At 39.7% G+C, this 22,506-nt stretch overlaps 1 protein-coding gene across 4 annotated transcripts in view; it reads left to right on the forward strand.

Moving 5' to 3' along the window:
• Positions 1 to 21,978, forward strand: part of kif5ab (kinesin family member 5A, b) — a 132,123-nt gene extending 110,145 nt beyond the window's left edge. Inside the window, exons 20-29 of one of the 4 annotated variants that reach the window (XM_058054644.1) lie at positions 679 to 780; positions 1,097 to 1,157; positions 1,261 to 1,332; positions 3,037 to 3,141; positions 6,416 to 6,632; positions 9,719 to 9,938; positions 10,037 to 10,086; positions 14,815 to 14,842; positions 15,039 to 15,154; positions 18,813 to 21,977. In XM_058054644.1, the coding sequence (XP_057910627.1) occupies positions 679 to 780; positions 1,097 to 1,157; positions 1,261 to 1,332; positions 3,037 to 3,141; positions 6,416 to 6,632; positions 9,719 to 9,938; positions 10,037 to 10,086; positions 14,815 to 14,842; positions 15,039 to 15,138 (955 nt within the window). In that variant the 3' untranslated portion in view covers positions 15,139 to 15,154; positions 18,813 to 21,977. Of the gene's footprint in view, positions 1 to 678; positions 781 to 1,096; positions 1,158 to 1,260; positions 1,333 to 3,036; positions 3,142 to 6,415; positions 6,633 to 9,718; positions 9,939 to 10,036; positions 10,087 to 14,814; positions 14,843 to 15,038; positions 15,155 to 18,812 lie in introns of all 4 variants that reach the window. The other 3 variants (XM_058054645.1, XR_009120040.1, XR_009120041.1) reach the window with 3 other exon arrangements.
• The last annotated feature ends 528 nt before the right edge of the window (positions 21,979 to 22,506 follow it).

The raw sequence follows: 22,506 nt of genomic DNA on the forward strand, positions 1-22,506 counted from the left end.
TTCCTAAAAAAATAGCAAGCTGTTGTCATATAGAGGATCTTTGACCAGTGTGTTTTGTAGTAGGTCTTCAAAAGCACTTATGCCTTATAGAGGATCTTTGACTAGCATCAAACAGCTTAGCACCTTGTCATATAAAGGATTTTTTTTGACTAGAGCAGTAGATTTTTTAAAACAACAGTACACTCTTGTCATATGGAGGATTTCTGTCATATGGAGGACTAGTGTTTTTGCAGTACATTTCATGTTGTATGAAGGATCTTTGTAATGGTAATGGTTTTATTTCATTTGAACATGCATCAGATTACAATTGAATGCATCACATAATCAGTTCACAGTTCCACATGTCCAAAAGGAGTAGGAAGAAGCAAAGCTTATTAAATCCTACCCCTCCATCTGGTACTTTTACAATCAGTAACTCTTACATTTGTTCACTTCCTGCTTTCCTAATATAGTTTAAGTTTTTCTTTTTTTTTTGACTATGATTTTTGCAGTAAATTTCTAAAAACGTCAGAGAACCTGTGTAGGGAGAATCACTGACTAGCATTTTTGCGTCAGGAAAAATGTCAGCTTCAATTTAGAACATAATACCTTCCTCACTATTAAAGGTTGTGAGAGATAGAAGGTGTTTACGGTGGTGTTTTGGTTGAACAGTCTCTGAGTCAGTGTGCATCCTTTCAGCTTTAACCAGAAACAAGAGCTGGAGCTGGAGCAACTTCACGGAGACTATGAACGTCTCCTGAGCCGAGAGCATCAAACGAGTCGACAGCTGGAGGAACTGACGTGAGTCTCCGCTTTTTGGCAGACTTTAAAGCTCTCACCCATATGGGGGGGGGGGGCCTGGGGGGCCACCTGCAGCTTCTGTTTCATTGTCTCCTTTAATTCTTCTGTATTTTCTGTCTTTTTAAAAAAATATATTATTGCATCTATGGGATGGAGTTTTTTTTCTCATCATACTCTGCACTGACCCTTGCAGAATATTGCATCATACAGCAAATTAGGTTTTTTTTTTCAAATTGATCCCGACAAGTATGCAGCACATGCATGTGTTAAAGGGACGTTCATTGTGAATTCTCCTGTCTTTCCTGGCAAACTATAGATTTCTCCACGAACGACATGAGCAGTCAAAGCAGGATCTCAAGGGACTGGAAGAAACGGTCGTAAGTCATTACTTGAGTCACTTAGATGCAATGGATCCACTAAAGATGCTGATAAGTGCTTTAACTGTGTTGCTTTTTTCCTCCCTTTCTACTCCTTTTGTAGGCTCGTGAGCTACACACCCTCCACAACCTGCGCAGGCTGTTTGTCCAAGACCTTACCACTCGAGTTAGAAAAGTAAGCCAACCAACACACCATAATACTAATACTAATACATAATACACACGCCACATATTGACCATTTAGCATTTGTTCATTCATTCATATATTTTCTGTACTGCTTATGCACATGAGGGTCGTGTTGGTGCTGGAGCCTATCCCAGCTGTCTTCGGGCGAGAGGCGGGGTACACCCTGGACTAGTTACCAGACAATCACAGGGCACATATAGACAAACAACCATTCACACTCACATTCATACCTATGGACAATTTGGAGCCGCCAATTAACCTAGCATGTTTTTGGAATGTGGGAGGAAACCGGAGTACCCGGAGAAAACCCACGCATGCACGGGGAGAACATGCAAACTCCACACATGGCAGAGGGTGGAATTGAACCGTGGTCTCCTAGCTGTGAGGTCATTCACACTCACATTCATACATATGGGCAATTTGGAGTGTGGATGAAAATGTCAAACTATCCAACCATCCATTTCCTACATCGCTTATGCTCATTAGAGTGGCGGGGGTATGTTGGAGCGGTCATGGTACGCCCTGGACTGGTCACCAGCCAATTGCTGGGCACATATGGGCATTCCCCAGTCATTACCACCTATGCACAATGTGGCCAATTAACGTAAACATGCATATTTTTGGAATGTGGGAGGAAAATGGAGTATAAGGAGAAGACCCATGCACGCACAGGGAGAACATGCAAACTCCACACATGCCCCAGCGGAGAATCAAACCAAGGTCTTCCTGATTTCCTGACTACGTAACATGCTAACCACTCATCCACCGTGTAGCCCAAAATGCCAAACTAATGCAATGTAAATAAATAGGCACCACTTCCTCAGGCAATGTTCTCTATAGCAGTTATTTTCAACAAGTGTGCCGTGAGAAATCGTCAGGTGTGCCATGAGAAATTATTCAATATTACTTTTTTTAATTAACATGTATTAATAATAACTCCAAATTGTCCATAGGTATGAATATGAGTGTGAATGGTTGTTTGTCTATATGTGCCCTGTGATTGGCTGTTGACCAGTCCAGGGTGTACTCCGCCTCTCACCCGAAGACAGCTGGGATAGGCTCCAGCACCCCCGACCCTCGTGAGGAAAAAGCGGTAGAAAATGAATGAATGAATGAATGAATGTATTAATAATTTTCTGCAGATATTGTGTCATTGTCGCGTGTCATTGGTGTAAAGACTGACAGAGTAATGTAATATTCGTGCGTGTGGCAACACGTAGCTGATTGCCTCGTTCCTCTAATAGACTTAGTGATGCATGTGAGAGGTAGTGGTGACATTTTGTAACATTGTTGGTTAAATTAGTATGTGGATCAAAAGGATCTGCTGTGACGAGTCCGTAATCAGGAAAAATAAACCTGAAAGAAGCAAACAATGTTGGTTATTGGTGTGCCGCAAAATTTTTCCAACGTAAAAAACGTGCCGTGGCTCAAAAAAGGTTGAAAAACACTGCTTTATAGTAAGACCACAGACGCACCCTAGGTATGATTAGTGTCAAAAATAGACATTTTTATGGCTGTCTCAATTACTCACTTACTGTCTGTCATTACTAGGACAGTAAGTGCCTGTATTTTTTTTACACAGATGTTGCCCTCAATCAATAATTTTTAATTGTAAAATCTTTGTAGCTTCAATAGAAACAAGTGGGTCTATTGAAAAGCGTACATAAAAAGCTTGTTGTGTTTTATAACCAGAGTGCAGAGCTGGAGCCTGATGATAGCGGAGGATACATCACCCAAAAGCAGAAGATTTCCTTTCTTGAGAACAACTTGGACCAGCTTACAAAAGTTCACAAGCAGGTAATCACCTTTGCAGATAAAACAGCAGTGATATTATATAGTAAATATCATATATTTATATTGAACTGTATAATCAATGCATTTTTGTATGATGACAATCATTTTTAACCTTTTCTTTAGTACAAATTTGCCCATTTCCCAATCAAATACAAGGGAGAAACCTGAATATGAATATGAGACTGAGGCTATATGTCAGCATGTTGCTAATAATAATAATAATGTTAACATTTATTATACACCATGGTTTTCTCCATCCTATGTCATGTCTTTAATGTAAGTAAGCCATCATTATTCTTACCAATGAATGAACAAGAGGCACTTGCAGTACTCTACCTCATTCTGAAGGTGCTTGTCACTGCTGCCCCTCCATAGCGATGAAAAGCCAGCGTTTTTTTATTTTATTTTTTATGTAATGATCTGCTGAATGAATGAATTAGACTGCCAAGATGGAGGATTATATATCCAAGCTTACATTTCATGGAGAAGGATACCCCAGGTTATTGCCTATACTTTCAAGTTGTTAAAAATGAGAAGCTACCATACAGTTTGTATTGGCATTGGAGCCTAAAACAACTCCTTTGGAAGTGAAGAGAAAAAAACTAATTAAAAGTGAGAGCAGTGTGCAGCATCCGTCATTGTTTCTCAGCCGGGCAAAAGCATCTCTCAGGATCATCAATCAGTCGAGTGCAGCAACTTCACACAAGTGTCTACTTGAGAAAAAAAAAGACACAAGTATCCAAGCACCAAAGTGCCTTCAGGGAAACAAAGCACCACAGGAGAAAATACTAACTCAAACTGTAGTAAATGCAAATGAAGTCACCATGCTGGTGAACATGAACATCAATAAAACATACTTACTGCGGAGCCAAAGATGGATTTCAAATTGTGTTTGGCTTTCAGAGTTCAATTTTTTTCTTGCAAATTTAGATGACTTAAGTCACATTTTTTGATGTGAGGTGCACTGCACTGAGAGCCAATCTCACCGAAGCTTCAGGTAGTTCATCTCCTGCTACTGATGCTGTTGGAACTGAACACAAACTCTGTGGTCATAAATCAACAAAAGTCTTGGACTAAGCAGAGAATTATCTGTGCTGTAATAACCTAAACAACATCAGAGTTACACATGCATCCACAGTGCCATTTTTATGATTTCACTTAATAGTTAAATAGGCTACACACCAAGAAAACTACATTCCTGCTACTGTCTAATGTACTTTTCAATTACTTTTCATTGTGCTACACCACACACATAACACATAGTCTCATTCTAAAATAACATTTTAGCAAATCTTTTTGCTAGGCACAGAAATGGTAATACAGTTGAACCTTGGTTAGTGTGTGTCCTGGTTAGCATGTTTTCTGGTTTTGTCTCAGTTTGCGTACATTCCCTGGTGAGCATATATGCATCTTGTTGGGTTGTTAATACACTGCATGAGTCCAAGAGCGTACCTAATCTATTTTTCTCAAAAAAAGTTGTTCCTTTGTAGCATCCTATTTTCTAGCTTGCTAATACAGTAAACCTCGGATATATCGGATTCAATTGTTCCCACTGTTTTTGTCCGATATAAGCGAAATCCGTTATATGCGTATACCGGAAAATGTCCGTTTTACGCATATATCGGATTTATATCCGGTATATGCATAAATCGGATTTTATCCGTTATAAAAAGGCACTTCCTTGACTATGTTTCCAATGTACCTGGACGCGCAGGCAACGCTGCAAACGCTGCAAATGACGTCATATAGCGGCCTGTCACGATTCGGCGAATCGGAGCGCCACGATGCGGCCATCCGATATATGCGAGGGAAATTTAATGGAAATGCATTGGAACGGGACTGGAGATTTTGTCCGAAATAGGCGAAATCCGTTATAAAAAAATCCAATATATGCCAAGAATTTTTATTGGAAATGCATTACAGAAAAATCTGTTCTTTTTTATCTGTCCGTTGTGAGCGAATTTCCGATATATCCAAGTCCGATATATCTCTGAGGTTTACTATATGTATGTATGTATGTATATGGAAACAAATCTTTTTGCTAGGCACAGAAATGATAATACAGTTGAACCTTGGTTAGTGTGTGCCCTGGTTAGCATGTTTTCTGGTTTTGTCTCAGTTTGTGTACATTCCATGGTGAGCATAAATGCATCTTGGGTTGTTAATACACTGCATGAGTCCAAGAGCGTACTTAATCTGTTTTTCTCACAAAAAGTTGTTCCTTTGTAGCATCCTATTTGCTAGCTTGCTAATATACGGAAACATCTATGATGGACTCAAAAATGTTCACACAAAACACGTTTATTTTATAATTTTACAATAATAGTTTTACATGCATAAAACAATTCTATACGCATATATGATGAATAAAAGTGATAAATGAACATTTAAAGTTACTTTTCATTGATGATTTCACATGATGTGTTGACAAAGACAAATTGTCCATAGGTATGAATGTGAGTGTGAATGGTTGTTTGTCTATATGTGCCCTGTGATTGGCTGGCGACCAGTCCAGGGTGTACCCGGCCTCTCGCTTGAAGACAGCTGGGATAGGCTCCAGCACCCCCGCGACCCTTATGAGGATAATCGGTAGAAAATGAATGAATACTTAATAAATACCTTATTTTGTGTAGTCTGTATCTCTGCAGGAGTAGGATTAGCTTATAGGATGACATGCTGTGGCTGATTAGTTATTTCACTGACGCCAACCAAAACATCACACAGCAGCGTTTTGCATTGCTTTTCAGACAAAATGTGTTTTGGAAGGAAAATTGCCTCCCTATAGAGTTGTGAATGTAATTATTTCCCTCAATAATGAATACAATTGCACAGCACACACTGAAACAGTAACAATATCACTGATCCACCATGAATGGTGAGCAAGCCTATTACTGAAGCCATCCATCCATCCATCCACGGGTTTACTGGTGTTCACTGGTAGCTCTCAATTTGCAATACCTGAGTATATTGTGTCTCCTTTGCCAGAGGCTGTTTGCCCATCAAATCAGCTTTGTCAGTGGTTCCACCCAGCTGCATCTACTTGGCTCTGGCTGACACAAATGTTCCAGTTCGCTTGTTCATGTTCCAGGTCACTCTGTTAATTCGGATGCAGTATATACTCTGTGCTGTGCCTGGGGAAACCATCAAACGGCCAAAATGAGGGCAGACTGTTTGAAATGCAGTTTAATAATTACTGTTGCAAACTAGGTAGTCAAATTACTAATTAGCATGTTTTTTTTTTTTATGACACTTTAGCCATTGTGGCTTTTTATTGCAGCTGGTACGTGACAATGCAGACCTTCGCTGTGAGCTTCCGAAACTGGAGAAACGTTTACGGTCTACAGCTGAGAGAGTCAAGGCACTGGAGGGTGCGTTGAAGGAGGCTAAAGAGGGCGCCATGAAAGATCGACACCGTTACCAGCAGGAGGTGGAGCGTATCAAAGATGTTATGAGAGTGCGAAATCCCTTCCGTCGCCCTCACGCCGCACACATAGGTAACTAGCTTACAAACTCATGCTTTCTTCACTGGAATGCAAAGTAAGAGAAAATGGCTTAGCAGCCATTTAGCCAACTATTGTAGGTTATGTTCGAAAAATACTCTAATTTTTGCATTTGTCTTGATACGAGGAAGAATTTGTGCCCCCAAACCCACTAAAATGTGCCAGTCATGGTAACATTGCTGTTTCATTCATAATTTGCAAGCTGTTTTTTTTCCAGGTGTGGCACTAGTCTTCTTTATAGTTCTATCATTCGCCATTTATCGATCTAGCATTGTTTTAAAGGTAAACAATCGATTCAATCGAAACTAGGAGGTTTTTTTTTGTAGCACTTATAAAGACGTTAAATGTTACTGTGACCTCATCGTCTTCCGGATATGCGGTAGTCATGGGAGTTGTGAAATACAGTTGATTCACTTCATGTTTTAACTAATCTGTTTTTATTTGATTCTCCTTATAAGTGAAAATAATGGGGACAATATGCAAAGCAAGGATGTTTTGTATGCTTCTTGACCTATGCTCTAGATCAGTAGGACGAAGCAAAGCTTATTAAATCCTACCCCTCCAATTGGTACTTTTACAATCAGTAACTGTTACATTTGTTCACTTCCTGCTTTCCTAATATAATTTAAGTTATTTTCTTTTTTTTCTTAATTTCTTTTAAATGTATTTAATTCAAATTTTCAAATATTTATTTATTTATTTATTTACTCATTTGTTTGTTTATTTATTTATTTATTGTTGTTGAATTGATTGTATAGATTGTATTATCCTCGAATCCTATATAATATTCCGATATTATGTCATCTGGTCATGTGACCGCAACAAGGTGGCGGTGGGTCAGTGACATCATCATTCCCGAGTTGGCTTGTTTAGATGGCTATGCCATTTTGACCTTAAAAAGTCCCCCCCATATGTCATATAGATTTGAATGTAGAACCCAATTTAGGAAATGTGACTTTGGGCAGGCTGTCTATGTGTTTCATCACCTTCATGTGTTATAATTGCCCCTGCGTTGCAGCGTGAGAATGCTCTCACATAGTGCAACCATCGCCTCATGTGTCTGCTGTGATTTCTGCCCTGCTCTCACCCCCCCCCCCCCCCCCACACACACACACACACCTCAAAAGCGTGGGTGGGTGCATGTCTGTGTATCCTCAAGTTACTCTCTTCATCTCCTTGTTATTTCCCATGGTTTGGACCGACACATATTGCAGTTTCTTTGTATGAATATCATTAAGTCTCACAAGAAACTCAAAATTACTTTTTTCTTGTCACTTTCAGATTTTATCAGTCAATATTTTTTGCTGTGAAGGAAAAAGGTATTAGTTTGAAGGTCTCACAATCTGGCCACCCGTGAGATCCTTTTGACAATACCAGCTCATTTTATTTTTTGCGAAGGGGCAAAAAATTTTTTTTTTTTTAGAGCTTAACTTCTTGTATGATGATAAGCAGACACATACCACTCGACACCCACTGGCTAAAATATTAGGTACACTTAGATCTCTGCTCTTTATGGGTGTTACCTTCCTGGTCGCTCACGAATGGCAAAGAAAATGCGAGTAATTGATGTGCCCATATGTGCATTTTTCATAAATTATGACTGACCTGAGGTGAATGAGATATGTTTTAAAAATAGATTGGTTTTTCAATCAAAAACGTGCAATTTCACAGATTCATCAATGCTGAAGCATGCATTATGCGGGGATCCGGTACATTTGAAAATATAAATAAAAAAACATGCATATTGAAGCATATTTTACTTTTTTTTGCCTAACTGAAGCATTTTTAAGCTAAATAAACTCGTGAATTTTTTGGTAGTACTCCAATCTGGTCTCTAGATGTCAGTAATGTTACTGTAATGGTAGGTGAGACACACAAGCACCAGACTTGATCACCGGAACAAGAGGCTTTTATTGCAGTTTTTTCAGATTTATGTGGCACTAGTCACGATCTAGCATTGTTTTAATTGTAAACAAGTGATTTATGTCACAACAGGTATAATTATCCCTAAAAGGTTCCCTAAAAGGTTGTGGCTAAAACTGAACTCTGAACCCCTGACATCACTTCCTGTCTGCCTGCTTCACTCATCTCCCCTATCACAGGAACACATATACAACAACACAGTCTTACTTGTGTTTTAAATGGCTTATTTACTCTTATTATGAAGGTGTATTTGCTAATAATGTGTGTAAAAGTTACTATAGAAGTGTTATTTTTATTGCTATAATTATTTGTGGGCTCTAATAATTTATTATAATTATAATAATAATTAATCATAATAATAATTATTATTATAAACTCATATTTATGAGGTAGGGCGGCACGGCGGTGCAGTGGTTAGCGCACAGACCTCACAGCTAGGAGACCAGGGTTCAATTCCACCCTCGGCCATCTCCGTGTGGAGTTTGCATGTTCTCCCCGTGCATGTGTGGGTTTACTCCGGGTACTCCGGTTTCCTCCCACATTCCAAAAACATGCTAGGTTAATTGGCGACTCCAAATTGTCCATAGGTATGAATGTGAGTGTGAATGGTTGTTTGTCTATATGTGCCCTGTGATTGGCTGGCGACCAGTCCAGGGTGTACCCTGCCTCTCACCTGAAGACAACTGGAATAGGCTCCAGCACCCCCCACAACCCTCATGAGGAAAAAGCGGTAGAAAATGAATGAATGAATATTTATGAGGTCCTAAACACATTTTTGATGCTGTAACTCTGAAAGTACTCCGAAGTATCCGTCCTTCCATTTTTTACTGCTTATCCTCACTTAGGTTGCAGGTATGCTGCAGCCTATCCCAGCTGTTTTTGGGCGAGAGGCGAGGTACACCCTGGACTGGTGGCCAGCCAATCACAGGGTACATATAGACAAACAACCATTCACACTCACATTCATACCTATGGACAATTTGGAGTCGCCAATTAACCTAGCATGTTTTTGGAATGTGGGAGGAAACCGGAGTACTCGGAGTAAACCCACGCAAACTATGACATTTCTATATACTGTATGAGTGATTACTGTATATCTGTTTACATTATATGTTTTTGTTTTACATCACAACATTAGTTTGTATTCTTTTTCACAGCCAAGCCTGTGCGTCCTGGCCACCCCTCCCCCACTCACACCGTTTTCATCCGAGGCTACAACGATCACCCGGTTGCTCTGCCTGATGTTCCTCACGAAGACGCACAAATTCCACAAACTGATGCTGCTGCTCCACCACTGGAAAGCGAACGTACTGCACCTGAAACCAACCAGAACCGGCCCACCAAGCACTTGGACCACCAGAACAATGCACAGAACACGTGAGCAGCCGGGGATGCATAATATTATGTGTGTGTTTGTTTACTAGCAATCACAATAAAAATGTGATTATTGTTTGTGCTCCTTCTGCTGTTTGTAGGCCCCCTGCAAGCCAAAACGACACCGCAGAGATGCTTGATTCGGAAAATGGTGAGCTCCCGCCCATGAGAATAACGATTTGTACAACAGTAGATCCCTGCTATTCAGCAATTGGGACTCCCATAAAAATGTATATTTTTGATATTCTAATCAAGCCAGGGTTATGCCTATGGCGCTACTGTACATAGCATCAATTTCCTTGAGGAAGTGCTTTCATTTTGGAATGAATTAGCTTAAAATTTATAGCCGTACACCCACTACACAAATCAAACGGAATGCCAACACTACTCACAAGGCTGCCATAAATAACATAAGTAACCAGAGGTGTGGATCCAAGTCACACAACTTGGACTTCGAGTCGCAATTTTGATGACTTTGGTGTTGACTTGACAATATCAATAATGACTTGCAACTTGACTCGGCATTTGACACTAATGACTCGGACTTTAGTCTGATGACTACTTGACCATTAGACATTTTCAGTGAATATGTTGAGTGAAATGTCTACCCATTCAAAGTATTAACTAACATGATTGTTATGTAATTTCTAGCAAGACAACATATTTTCCCACAAAATCTGCCACATTGAATGCATCCATTCATGTCCAATCACGTTTAAGAACAAACAACAACAAAATGTGTGGATTACATGAAGCATTTCTCAGGACTGGGAAATTTCAAGCCTATGATTTCGGCGGGGCGGCACGGGGGTCTAGTGGTTAGCGCACAGACCTCACAGCTAGGAGACCAGGGTTCAATTCCACCCTCGGCCATCTCTGTGTGGAGTTTGCATGTTCTCCCTGTGCATGCGTGGGTTTTCTCCGGGTACTCCGGTTTCCTCCCACATTCCAAAAACATGCTAGGTTAATTGGTGACTCCAAATTGTCCATAGGTATGAATGTGAGTGTGAATGGTTGTTTGTCTATATGTGCGTATATGAAGACAGCTGGGATAGGCTCCAGCACCCATCCGCGACCCTTGTGAGGAAAAAGCGGTAGAAAATGAATGAATGAATGATTTCGGCCTTGATTCGACTTGTCTTGTCCAGCCTTGAGACTTGACTTGGACTTGCATGTCCTTACTTTACTCTTTACTTGAGACTTGCTAATCAGCGACCTGCACCCACCTCTGCAAGTAAGACATGAGGAACACATAATGTGATGCCTAAACATGCAAAACTATATTATTTTCTCCTGATTTATAACCCGCACAACATGCTGGGTAGCTGGGTAACAATGAAGTCTGTAATTGTGTGCATACATGTTTGTTTCTCTGTGCATCTGTGTCAACACTTATAGTCGACTAAATAGAGCGAGTGAACCCCCATCAGTCATTCAGTCTTTTAGTCCCAATGAGTAGAGGTGTGCTACGCGCTAGTTATGTGTGATCGAGTACTTTTTTTGTTCCTGTTGTGTGTAAAATACAATCTGATGTCAATTTCAGCCTGTTTGCACATCACAGGAAAAAGTTAGTGAAGACAATTACATAAATAGTACAAAACAGTGGATTTATGTTTATGTTTCCCGTAGTATAACATCTCATTGTTCATTTTGCTGCAACCAAAAACATGTACTTTGGCCAAACTCCAAAAAAAATACACCTCATTAAATGTAAACAGCATATTCCACACACAAAGTCAAATTAAGGAAGTGTACTTGCAAATGAGCTGACGTCTGCATTGACACATAATGTCAACTTCCCCAAGGGTCTCCGTTTTTTTTTCTGCCAATAAATAGCCTAATTATGAAGATTATACGCTCAAAATGTTATGTTTTCCATCAAATAAAAAATATTTGTATCAAAAAATCCACACAGTAACAAACAAACCTCTGTCACGTAGTTCATCTCCATGAGCTGACTTCTTTAGTTTGCCTTCGTAGCAGTGATTGATACATTTAGATACATTTTTAAACAGGATGCATGCATATCACCTGTTCATCATTCCATGCATGACTTGTGTGATAAGAGTCCATCATTAAAGGGTTCTGGAGGAGACAGATAAGGCTTCCTGTGTCAGCTCGTGTCAGCAAGAATGATAGCATTTCCTGTGTTATGTTAATGATAGCACACCTTCTTAAATCCAGCTGTAGTAAAAAAAAAAATCAGAAAAGCTAAAACTGGATGCAAATTACCATCACTATAACAAACTAAGATAGTTTTAAATGACCTATTTCCTATTTGTTGGTGCGTTTAGGGTGATTTCCACTTTGATGGATGAATATATTTGGACTTACGTGTGGAGAGTTCCAATAAGCTGCAGCAGAAACTGTACAGTATGTGAGACTGTCCAAGCATTGTACCTCGAAATGCCTTTCTGGTACATTTCAGGAGAGGACATGACGGTTCCTGCTGGGTTTTCATTATCCGCCACATATTTTCTTCCTGCAAAAGATACGCTCCCACAATCCGGCCGCCCACAAGGTTCCCTGACAATAGTCAAAGTCATTAAATTTGCACAAAGTGCAAAATTTACGACAGCCTGGGCCATGTATAACAATGAGTGGAAGCCTATGATTTGTACGCTCACTGCTGCACAATCAATACAGACCTAATACAAAGATAAAATTGTTCCTTTACAAAGATGATGATGTGATCGATGCATTTTTATTGTGGGAATAGTTTGCAATGCTATTGAACTGCACGGTATAATATCTTGTTTCCCTTAAAAGCAACATAAGAGGATGAAAATACCAAAATCACTTCTTAGGATAATAAATAGCGAATAGAATAGAAATAGGATAATGAAACGCCCAGGGAATGTGCATTTTTTTTAGCTTTCAAGTGTGTGAGAAGCCAGAATGGGGATGATTCCCCGCATGAGTAGTTCAGGGACACAAGATGAGATAGAAATACAGACGACACCGCTCATACAAATACCCACTAATGTAATTGACTGACTCTGGCTCTGTGGATGTTTAGTCATTTTTATGTGGAGAAGATTGTGTGAGGAGTGATGGCGTCCTCAGCAGGAGAATGTCAGTGTGGTCATTTGTGGGAAGTGGAGAAATAAAGTGACCTTTTACAAGCTAAGGCTATTATTTGTCTTCTTAAGGGAACAGATACCTGATAGAAAAGCATTATTTTGTTTGAGGATGGAGCATTATTATGAACAGCATGTAAATGTCATTTTATCACGTTAACAAATCAGGCATAACAACGGGAGGCTGTCTCAATTCTTTTTATTGACCAACTATGGAGACTAGCACCACAGGACTACAATCTATCTGTGGCAGTATTGGGTTGTGTGGAGATGGTCAAATAATATATAAACATCTAGTATTTGTAGTTCAAATGTGTTTACTACTACAAATTAACTTTCTGTTGCTTAACTTTTAAAATGATACAATTTTTTCACTTTCCGATCCGATATCGTTATGATATCAGCATAGATCATATTTTTATTACTTTAGTAGTATGGAATGTTAGATAAGGTAAAGGTCAAGTGATATTACTCAGAGAATAATAGTCAGCAGCAGTAGGTGTGACATAAACCTTGATGAGTCTTGTGCTTCACTGACAATAGGCATAAATAGCGAGGCTCGACATGCTCAATCAAGCGTTTAAACCAGACCAGTGCCGTCATGAGGCCTATTTTAAAGGGGCCATCTCTGTGTGGAGTTTGCATGTTCTCCCCGTGCATGCATGGGTTTTCTCCGGGTACTCGGGTTCTGCATGCTGAATAAAGTGAATAAATTTATTTGTGTGGGGAAAAACTGTATGGTAGCTTAAAGGGGACCTACAAAATATGAGCTGTACAAGATGAGTGGGATCAATCACAGTCGAGTGGGCTTGCTCGGATGCGGGCAATATGTGGAATAAATTAAAAACAGGCAATCCAAGGAAATACAGTTGGACTAGGTGCAGATTGTGGAAGATCTAGAAAGCTTTCTCAGCGGGTTATTTGGTGTAGCTGCTCTATAGGAGTCAATACAAAGGGCTAAAAATGAACATACAGTAAACCTCGGATATATCGGATTCAATTGTTCCCACTGGTTTTGTCCGATATAAGCGAAATCCGTTATATGCGTATACCGGAAAATGTCCGTTTTACGCATATATCGGATTTATATCCGGTATATGCGTAAATCTGATTTTATCCGTTATAAAAAGGCACTTCCTTGACTATGTTTCCAATGTACCTGGACGCGCAGGCAACGCTGCAAACGCTGCAAATGACGTCGTATAGCGGCCTGTCACGATTCGGCAAATCGGAGCGCCACGATGCGGCCATCCGATATATGCGAGGGAAATTTAATGGAAATGCATTGGAACGGGACTGGAGATTTTGTCCGAAATAGGCGAAATCCGTTATAAAAAATCCGATATATGCAATGAATTTTTATTGGAAATGCATTACAGAAAAATCGGTTCTTTTTTATCTGTCCGTTGTGAGCGAATTTCCGATATATCCAAGTCCGATATATCCGAGGTTTACTGTAATTGGTGCCCTTTAAGTAAGGTTTTTTCCTGAGATAAACCACTTAAGGCTGAATAAACAATTATAAATAATAAAGTCAGGGTCTAACTACAAAATGACAATGCTCAGCAAGGCAGTGAACCCCCAAAATGCTCACAGCGCCCTGAACAGATGTGCAGAGCCTGCATGCATGCTTGCATGCCCACCATTTGTTCCTACTGTACACAAAAACATGCGTTATTTCCCCAAAGGGGACATTCAGAACATAGGAATTGAAATGACTTGAAATGAGATGCATGTCACAGTGCTGCCCACTGTGCATGTGCCTGCATCCTCCCTCACACACGTCTCTGTGTCCACAGGAAACACCACAGACATCAATGACAACAGGTAAGACTCCATCTTGGATCTCCATTCTGCAGGCTGACAAGCAGGAATACATTTGGGAAGATTCAATTTTATTCCTCAGAGGGGGAATCTTTGCTGTACCGTAGTGTCAGTGATGCGTATAGCAGGTTTCTTGTCAGCGGTGGAACGCTGAGCTATTCGATATTGATGTTGATGCTGATTGCTCTCTGTTGTGCAGCATGTGTTTGAATGTCAACGCCGTGTCCTCAACTGACATATGTGACAACCGGGACCCGTCCAAATTCAGCAGCTTGCACTCGGAGGCCACCGCCAGCTAATACAAAAGTCAGGTAGGTAAGAACGCACTTGATATATCTGCCGTTACGTAAAAACGCATTTCATCAATCAGCTTTACCCTGCAGAATAAATGAATCCATCTTTTCTCTTGGGTGCTTGAAGCAACATTTGTTTGTGTTGTCCACCATTTTTCATGCAATACTGCTTTGCCACTAGTTATTATTTATTATAGTTATTTATTACCACTTATTTGCAATATTGCACATAACGCTTTCAAGCACACAAGCACACATGAAAAGTAAAGCAAATATGTTCCTTGTGTGTTTTTATGTTACAAGCAAGACTGAACTGCCTGTGAATGTTTTTGGATTGGAGGGGGATCCCACAGAAAGACCCACGGCTCATGACAAGAGCAATATGTGCTAGATTAGATTAGATTAGATCAGGGGTGGGCAAATATTTTGACTCGTGGGCCGCATTGAGTTAACAAAATTGTCCAGGGGGCCAGAACATATATTTAACACACACACACACATTATTTTATGCTTATAATTTTCCTTGAATTATTTGTCTAATTTTATACTATCAACTATTTCAGGAGCACTTTAAACATCAGACCACATCAAACTATGTCATTTAATTTTACAGTTTTGTTGTTTTTTTTTTATTAAATAAGACATCTGACTTGCAAGTCATGTCGCCAGTCTGTATGTCATTGATTCATTTTTTACCGCTTATCCTCACGAGGGTTGCGGACAGAGCTGTCTTCGGGCGCGAGGCGGGGTACAACCTGGACTGGTTGCCAGCCAATCACAGGGCACATACAGACAAACAACCATTCACATTCCTATGCACAGGGAGAACATGCAAACTCCACACAGAGACAGTTTGTATGTTAAAAGTTGAAATGCTTAGAAACTGACAACTGGCGGGCCGGATTCAAAGCCCGATTTTTTGTGGGCCGCATGTGGACCCGGGCCGTAGTTTGTCCACCCCTGGATTAGATATACCTTTATTCGTCCGTCAGTGGGGAAATTTACATTGCACAGCAGCAAAGATAACAATATAAACAACCTAAAAGTAATAACAGTTTAACAATTTTACCCAGGAATGATATTCAATACAAGGTAATATGAAATATGAAATGAGATACATGATCAGTATATACACTATTGGATCTTGCTAGTGAATTAAATATGAAATATGATCACTTAGAACCAATATATTGCACAGTGAATGGTGTCTAGAATAAATATACTGTCACGGTCCGGCTTATGAGTTGTAAAGTTCGACCCCAGGATGCAGAGATTCATACCCAAATGCAGATAAAATATATTTATTAATGCGATGCAGCTGTATGGCGCAGTAGCAAGGCAAACTCAACACAAGACAATGAACCGACAAATGAAAGAGCACACACCTGAACTAAATAGGGAGTGTGGAAATTGAAAACAGGTGCGGGAGAAAATGGCAAGGAACGGAAAGCAGAACATAGCAACAGAGGAAGTGACTACAAAATAAGGGCACGAACGAGGAACAGAGAGGAAAGATGAAAACTAAGAAAGCTGTCACGAGGGGGTGAAGCCCGATCGTGACAATACTGGATATACTGGATATTTCACTCCACACAAGCTTTGCCTCCATAGCAGTGACTGATGCATTTGAACAGGATGCATTCCTGTCACCTGTTCATCATTCCCTGCATGACTTATGTAGACATATCTAGTGATTCAACTCCAACTGAAAACAATCATTTTTTCCCATATGAAATAATGCAAATAAAAAAATGTATTAAATTTTGAGGCTAGAGAGGAGGCACCTTTCTACTTTGCTACAAATAATTTAATGATTTAAAATGTTTCTTATCTTCTTTATCAAAATGCTGGCCCTTGCAACTCAACTGGGCTCCATTGTGGGTTATTTTGCAGCCTTGATTAATAAGAAAAGCAGAAACTTGTGGTGCAATATCGTTGAACAAAAAGTCAACATCTGATGGCATCACAGACAGGCAATGGAGCAGGGGTGGGGGGGGACATTAACTGTCAGTTCCATTTTCCGAGCTAACACGCTGCTAACAGAGACATTTCCTAGAGGTATCACACGAGCTACAGATTAAAATGTGACAAAATGTCACATTAAGAAAAAAAACGTCTTGGGATGTTAATAAATTAATTACACAATAATGAAATTGAACAGGCTGCACGGTGGTCGAGTGGTTAGCGCGCAGGCCTCACAGCTAGGAGACCCAAGTTCAATTCCACCCTTGGCCATCTCGCATGTTCTCCCCGTGCATACGTGGGTTTTCTCCGGGTACTCCGGTTTCCTCCCACATTCCAAAAACATGCTAGGTTAATTGGCGACTCCAAATTGTCCATAGGTATGAATGTGAGTGTGAATGGTTGTTTGTCTATATGTGCCCTGTGATTGGCTCATGTCTGTTACCCCCCACAACCCTCGTGAGGAAAAGCGATAGAAAATGAATGAATGAGTGAAATTGAACAATTTTGCTTGTGTCAGTTTTTTGTTATTTTTTGTGTGCCTGTTTTCCCCGCCTCCATTGGTTTCAGCACCTTGACACATTTGTTGCATACAACAACAGATTGAAGGGACTGAGTACTTTTGTCAGTCTCTTAGTCTCGGTGGGTAGAGGCGGGTCCGATAGCATACACACAGAGTGCAGCCTTATGAGGAGCAATGCAAGGTAATTTAGCAGAAATAAAATGCAAAGTGCAGTCGTATATTTACCTCCGCCAAGCGCAGTGTGGAGTTTCTGTAACTTGACAAGTTCAGGATGGATTTGGATGAAAATTTCAGGAATTTTCGGAAATTGGATATGGAAGAACTGATTTTGTGGGTGATCCGGATCACCGTCTGGATTCAGTAGTTTTTTTTAATGGATTCTTTAAACATTACAAGATTTTTTTTTTTTGGGGGGGGGGGGGGGGGGGGGGATTTCTGCATTTAACTCGACAGTACACTAACCAAGGTTCCACTAACTATATGGATCTTCTCAAGAGAAGCAGGACCTGCTGTGGGCCCCTCCCCTATCTAAAATCTTTATTATGGCATTAACAAGAACCAGCAGTTCATTTGTATTTCTAAACATATTTTTTAATGAGTTTTACTCATTTTTTCAATGAATCTTGGCCAATTATGCAAGTTAAATGATTATTATTATTATGACTTGTCATTGGTTTTAGCCAGAACTGGGGTTATGGGATTATGGCTAAAATACTCAAAAGTGTCAGACTGAGACTCAAGCCTTTCACGTTAAAGTTACATACAGGATGTGTGCATACCACTGGAGTGCACTTTCCCAAAAAAAACCCAACAACCATCATCCGGCTCACCCATGCATTAAAAAAATGTGACAAAAAAGAAGTTTTTTTCCTGTCAGTAAGTGAAGTGAGTCGGCCCGTGGTTAAATCCCTAATGACATTTTTGTGAAGATGAAATGTAAGCTTTTCTACCCTGCTGCCGTATTTGACATTGTGTGAACTCTAAATGTGGCCCCGGAGTTCTGTGTGCACATCCCAAACACACCCCATCATTCCCTGGGAAAAAGGAAAATGACACGTTCCCTGTGGCAAATTTAGCTGGCTGGCTGTTGTCTCTTCTTTTCTACCATCTGTCTTTGTGTCCACGCTTGGCTCTGATGTCTCTCACTGCTGCTCCTTCCTTCCTCTCTTTCTCTCGCTCTCTCTCTCTTTTACAGGCTCACCTTTTACTTAACTCTCCAAATCTGTATGCAGACGATCAGCCATCTTTGTAGCTTCATTGTCACCTGCTGTAAACGCACCTCCATCTTCCTTGGCGTCGCCTTCCTTCCCCCCTGCTGCTTCTTCTTCCTCCGTTACTTCCTTCCTGTGTGACATGGCTGAGAGCGCTGCAGGTGACCACTGAACAGTGCAGCTTTGTATATTATTATTATTATTATTTATGTGTTTATGTGTTTTTATTAAGTATTTCATACTTATTTTTTGCTAACCTCATCTAACCAATGTGTTAATACAGTATGTGCTGTACTTGTGTGTCCCTCAACCAAACCTGTTATAGATTATACTCAAAACATATATATATATTACAAAATGATATTTTTCAATCTAAAAAAAGTATAAAAGATAAATATTGTCCCTCCACTGCTAGAGTGTGTCTCTCCGGTAAAAGGTTGCTCATACTTGAGTAAATTATGCATCTGTTGGAGTCTATTTTTAGCCTTGAATGAATGCACATTTTAGTGAATATTCCCACCAGAGTGTGTGTGTGTGTGTGTGTACCGTCTGTGTTTATAGTAGCTTGTCAGGGGGATGCCAGGTTCAACACTCACCTCCGCCAAGTGTCAATCACAGATGATGTTTACAGCCGACATGTATTACTCTAACTGATGGAACAGTGAGAGAAAAACATATTTACAGTTGAATTCAACACGGTATTCCCGCTACATTATGACGCTATGTTCATTACTTTAAAAAAATAATAATAATAATTAGTCAAAGCCGCTGCAGCATCAATTGCCAAATGATTTTCTCAACTACTTGTTGCTAGGCTGATATTTTTGGATACAATCCTTGTGTACTAATAGCAAAATTGGCATACTCTAGTCTCACCGACTACAGGTCAATTTACATTTATTGTAAACAGTATAATTCAATTTTTTTTCAAATGGTACTCAGGCCTCATTTTTATGGTTATGGTTTAATTTCATTTGAACATGCACCAGATTACAATTAAATGCATCCCATAATCAGTTCACAGTTCCACATGTCCAAAAGGAGTAGGAAGAAGCAAAGCTTATTAAATCCTACCCCTCCATCTGGTACTTTTACAATCAGTAACTGTTACATTTGTTCACTTCCTGCTTTCGTTATATAATTTAATTATTTTTTTTAATTATTATTATTTTATTTTATTTTTCATTTATTTTTGTCACATACCTAAGTACGAGGTGATATGATCACACAATGACATTTTTATGTACAGTTGACAGTTGATGCCTGAATATTCGCAATTTAGCATTTGTGACCCCGCAAAATTCAACTTTTTTTTCTGAAAATATCCAATTTTTCTGCAGTTTTATCTATCTTAAGTCGGTAATAATCTAAAAATACGTGAAAGTCAAGCAGAAAATGTACGGCATAATAGACAATTCGCAATTTAGCATTTGTGACCCCGCAAATTCAACTTTTTTTTCTGAAAATATCCAATTTTTCTGCAGTCTTATTTATCTTAAGTCGGTAATAATCTAAAAATACGTGAAAGTCAAGCAGAAAATGTACGGCATAATAGACAATTTGCAGTACAGCATACATGTATGTATGTAGTGCAAGATGGTGGCGTCCTGTATACGCTTTAGAGAGCGATGGAAGCATGATTGTAGCTAAAGGCAAGACTGACTCTGATTCCATCCGTACTATCAGTCATCTTACATTGTCATTCATTAGTGAGTATGTAGACGTTTTATACTTTGTGTTTCATAAGTGTGGGGCAGGCGGCACGGCGGTCGAGTGGTTAGCGCGCAGACCTCCTCGTGCATGCGTGGGTTTTCTCCGGGTACTCCGGTTTCCTCCCACATTCCAAAAACATGCTAGGTTAATTGGCCACTCCAAATTGTCCATAGGTATGAATGTGAGTGTGAATGGTTGTTTGTCTATATGTGCCCTGTGATTGGCCTCTCGCCCGAAGACAGCAGGGATAGGCTCCAGCACCCCCGCTTTCCTCGTGAGGAAAAGCGTTAGAAAATGAATGAATGAATGAATGAATGAAAGTGTGGGGCAGTGTCCCAAGTGAACAATGGCAATTGAAGAGAGTACTTTTATTGCAAATATTTGAAATCTGAGCAGAACATCAACATCAATCGCGCAGGAGGGTTTGGAAGGTATTGACTTTGGTTTGCATGGGGGAAAAAAATATGTCTGGCAACTATTTTTATATGTGTATTACTCCCAGCTTGAGAGAAAATCTATATTTAATTTATTTAGCTACTGTATAATGATCAGCCGCTGTTGAATGTGCCACATTTACGGTATTTGAATAGTTTAGCATCGCACTTTTATTTATGAGGAGAAAAAGACTTGAAGCCAAAGTCCCGGATGGATGAAACTTTAGGTTAGTGGAGGTTATCGAGAACATCTTATCGCTCATCACACGTATATGACCTCATCTGACAGTCAGGTGACCTCTGACCTCAAATACAAGTTCACTGGTTATCTGGGAGGATCGATGCAATGATTGATTACTGTCACTCGTCACACGCTCTCTTTGACCCTCCTGATCAGCCAGTCAGGAAGAGAGCCTGTGGCTGTGTGTGTGTGTGTTTGTGTTTATATTGAATTAATAATACAGAAGCACTCTAATGCTTATCAATCTGTCTTATCCTTTAATTCTCTCTTCCTTCTGACTCGTGAGGCTTAAATATGCATGAAGCACTTTATTATGTTGTGTTTGTGACTCTCTTGTTAGCCTTTACACTGTGTTCCCAAATGATGCGCCTCTTTGTTTTCTTTCTGGTTTAAAAGTGTCACTGAATTTAAACTTAGCAATCTTGGTTACACAACCTAAAGAAACCACATCTTGTCAATGAAAAAAAAAAACTAATAAATGATGACGCACTGTGATTGTAAAACTGTGCAGTGTGTGTAATTCCATTGAATCTATCTGGAAAATATTGCAACAGAGTAGCTGAGATGTTCTCCTGTAGCTCAAATATGCAGAAATAGAAGAATGTTGGTTGGGGGAAGTGCAAAAAAAAACAAACAAAAAAAATATTTGTATAACTGTGTATTGTTGTGCATGCTGTACTTGCCCTGTGTAGCGGCTGAGAAACACACTTCTCATGAAAACTCCTTTCAATAAAGAAGACTGTAAGAGAAATGTTGATGTGATTGTGTGATGTTAATGGAAGCATGCATGATTCTAGGCTGCCCCCTGCGGGTCATTGTATGTATTGTATATGTCTGAATTTCACATGGTTCCACAAGTAAGACAGTAAAACACTAAACAAATCAATAAGAGCAACCAAGCAGCGAATGCTGTTACTTAGGAGTGGTGGCTGTAATTATCTAGTGTTCTGCTAGTCTGGTTAATTTACTAAAGGCGATATGTCAAGCCTTTTTATTAGGCACTTGTAGAAAGACTTGGAAATTACTGTATATTATATTATACTTGATCAACTGTTCAAAAAATCCTATAAATGATAGATAATGTATTATTAATGACAGGGAGAAATATGGATATTGCTTTCATTTGTTGCAATATAATGTAGATTCTTCTTCCTCTTTGGACTTTTCCCTTCAGGGGTCGCCACAGCAACCAACCCTGTCGTCTACATCTGTCTCTCTCACACCAACTACCCTCATATCCTCCTTCACTACATCCATAAACCTCATCTTTGGTCTTCTTCTACGGCTCCT

The sequence above is a fragment of the Doryrhamphus excisus genome, chromosome 18, assembly GCF_030265055.1.
Source record: "Doryrhamphus excisus isolate RoL2022-K1 chromosome 18, RoL_Dexc_1.0, whole genome shotgun sequence".
Taxonomy (NCBI): Eukaryota; Metazoa; Chordata; class Actinopteri; order Syngnathiformes; family Syngnathidae; genus Doryrhamphus; species Doryrhamphus excisus.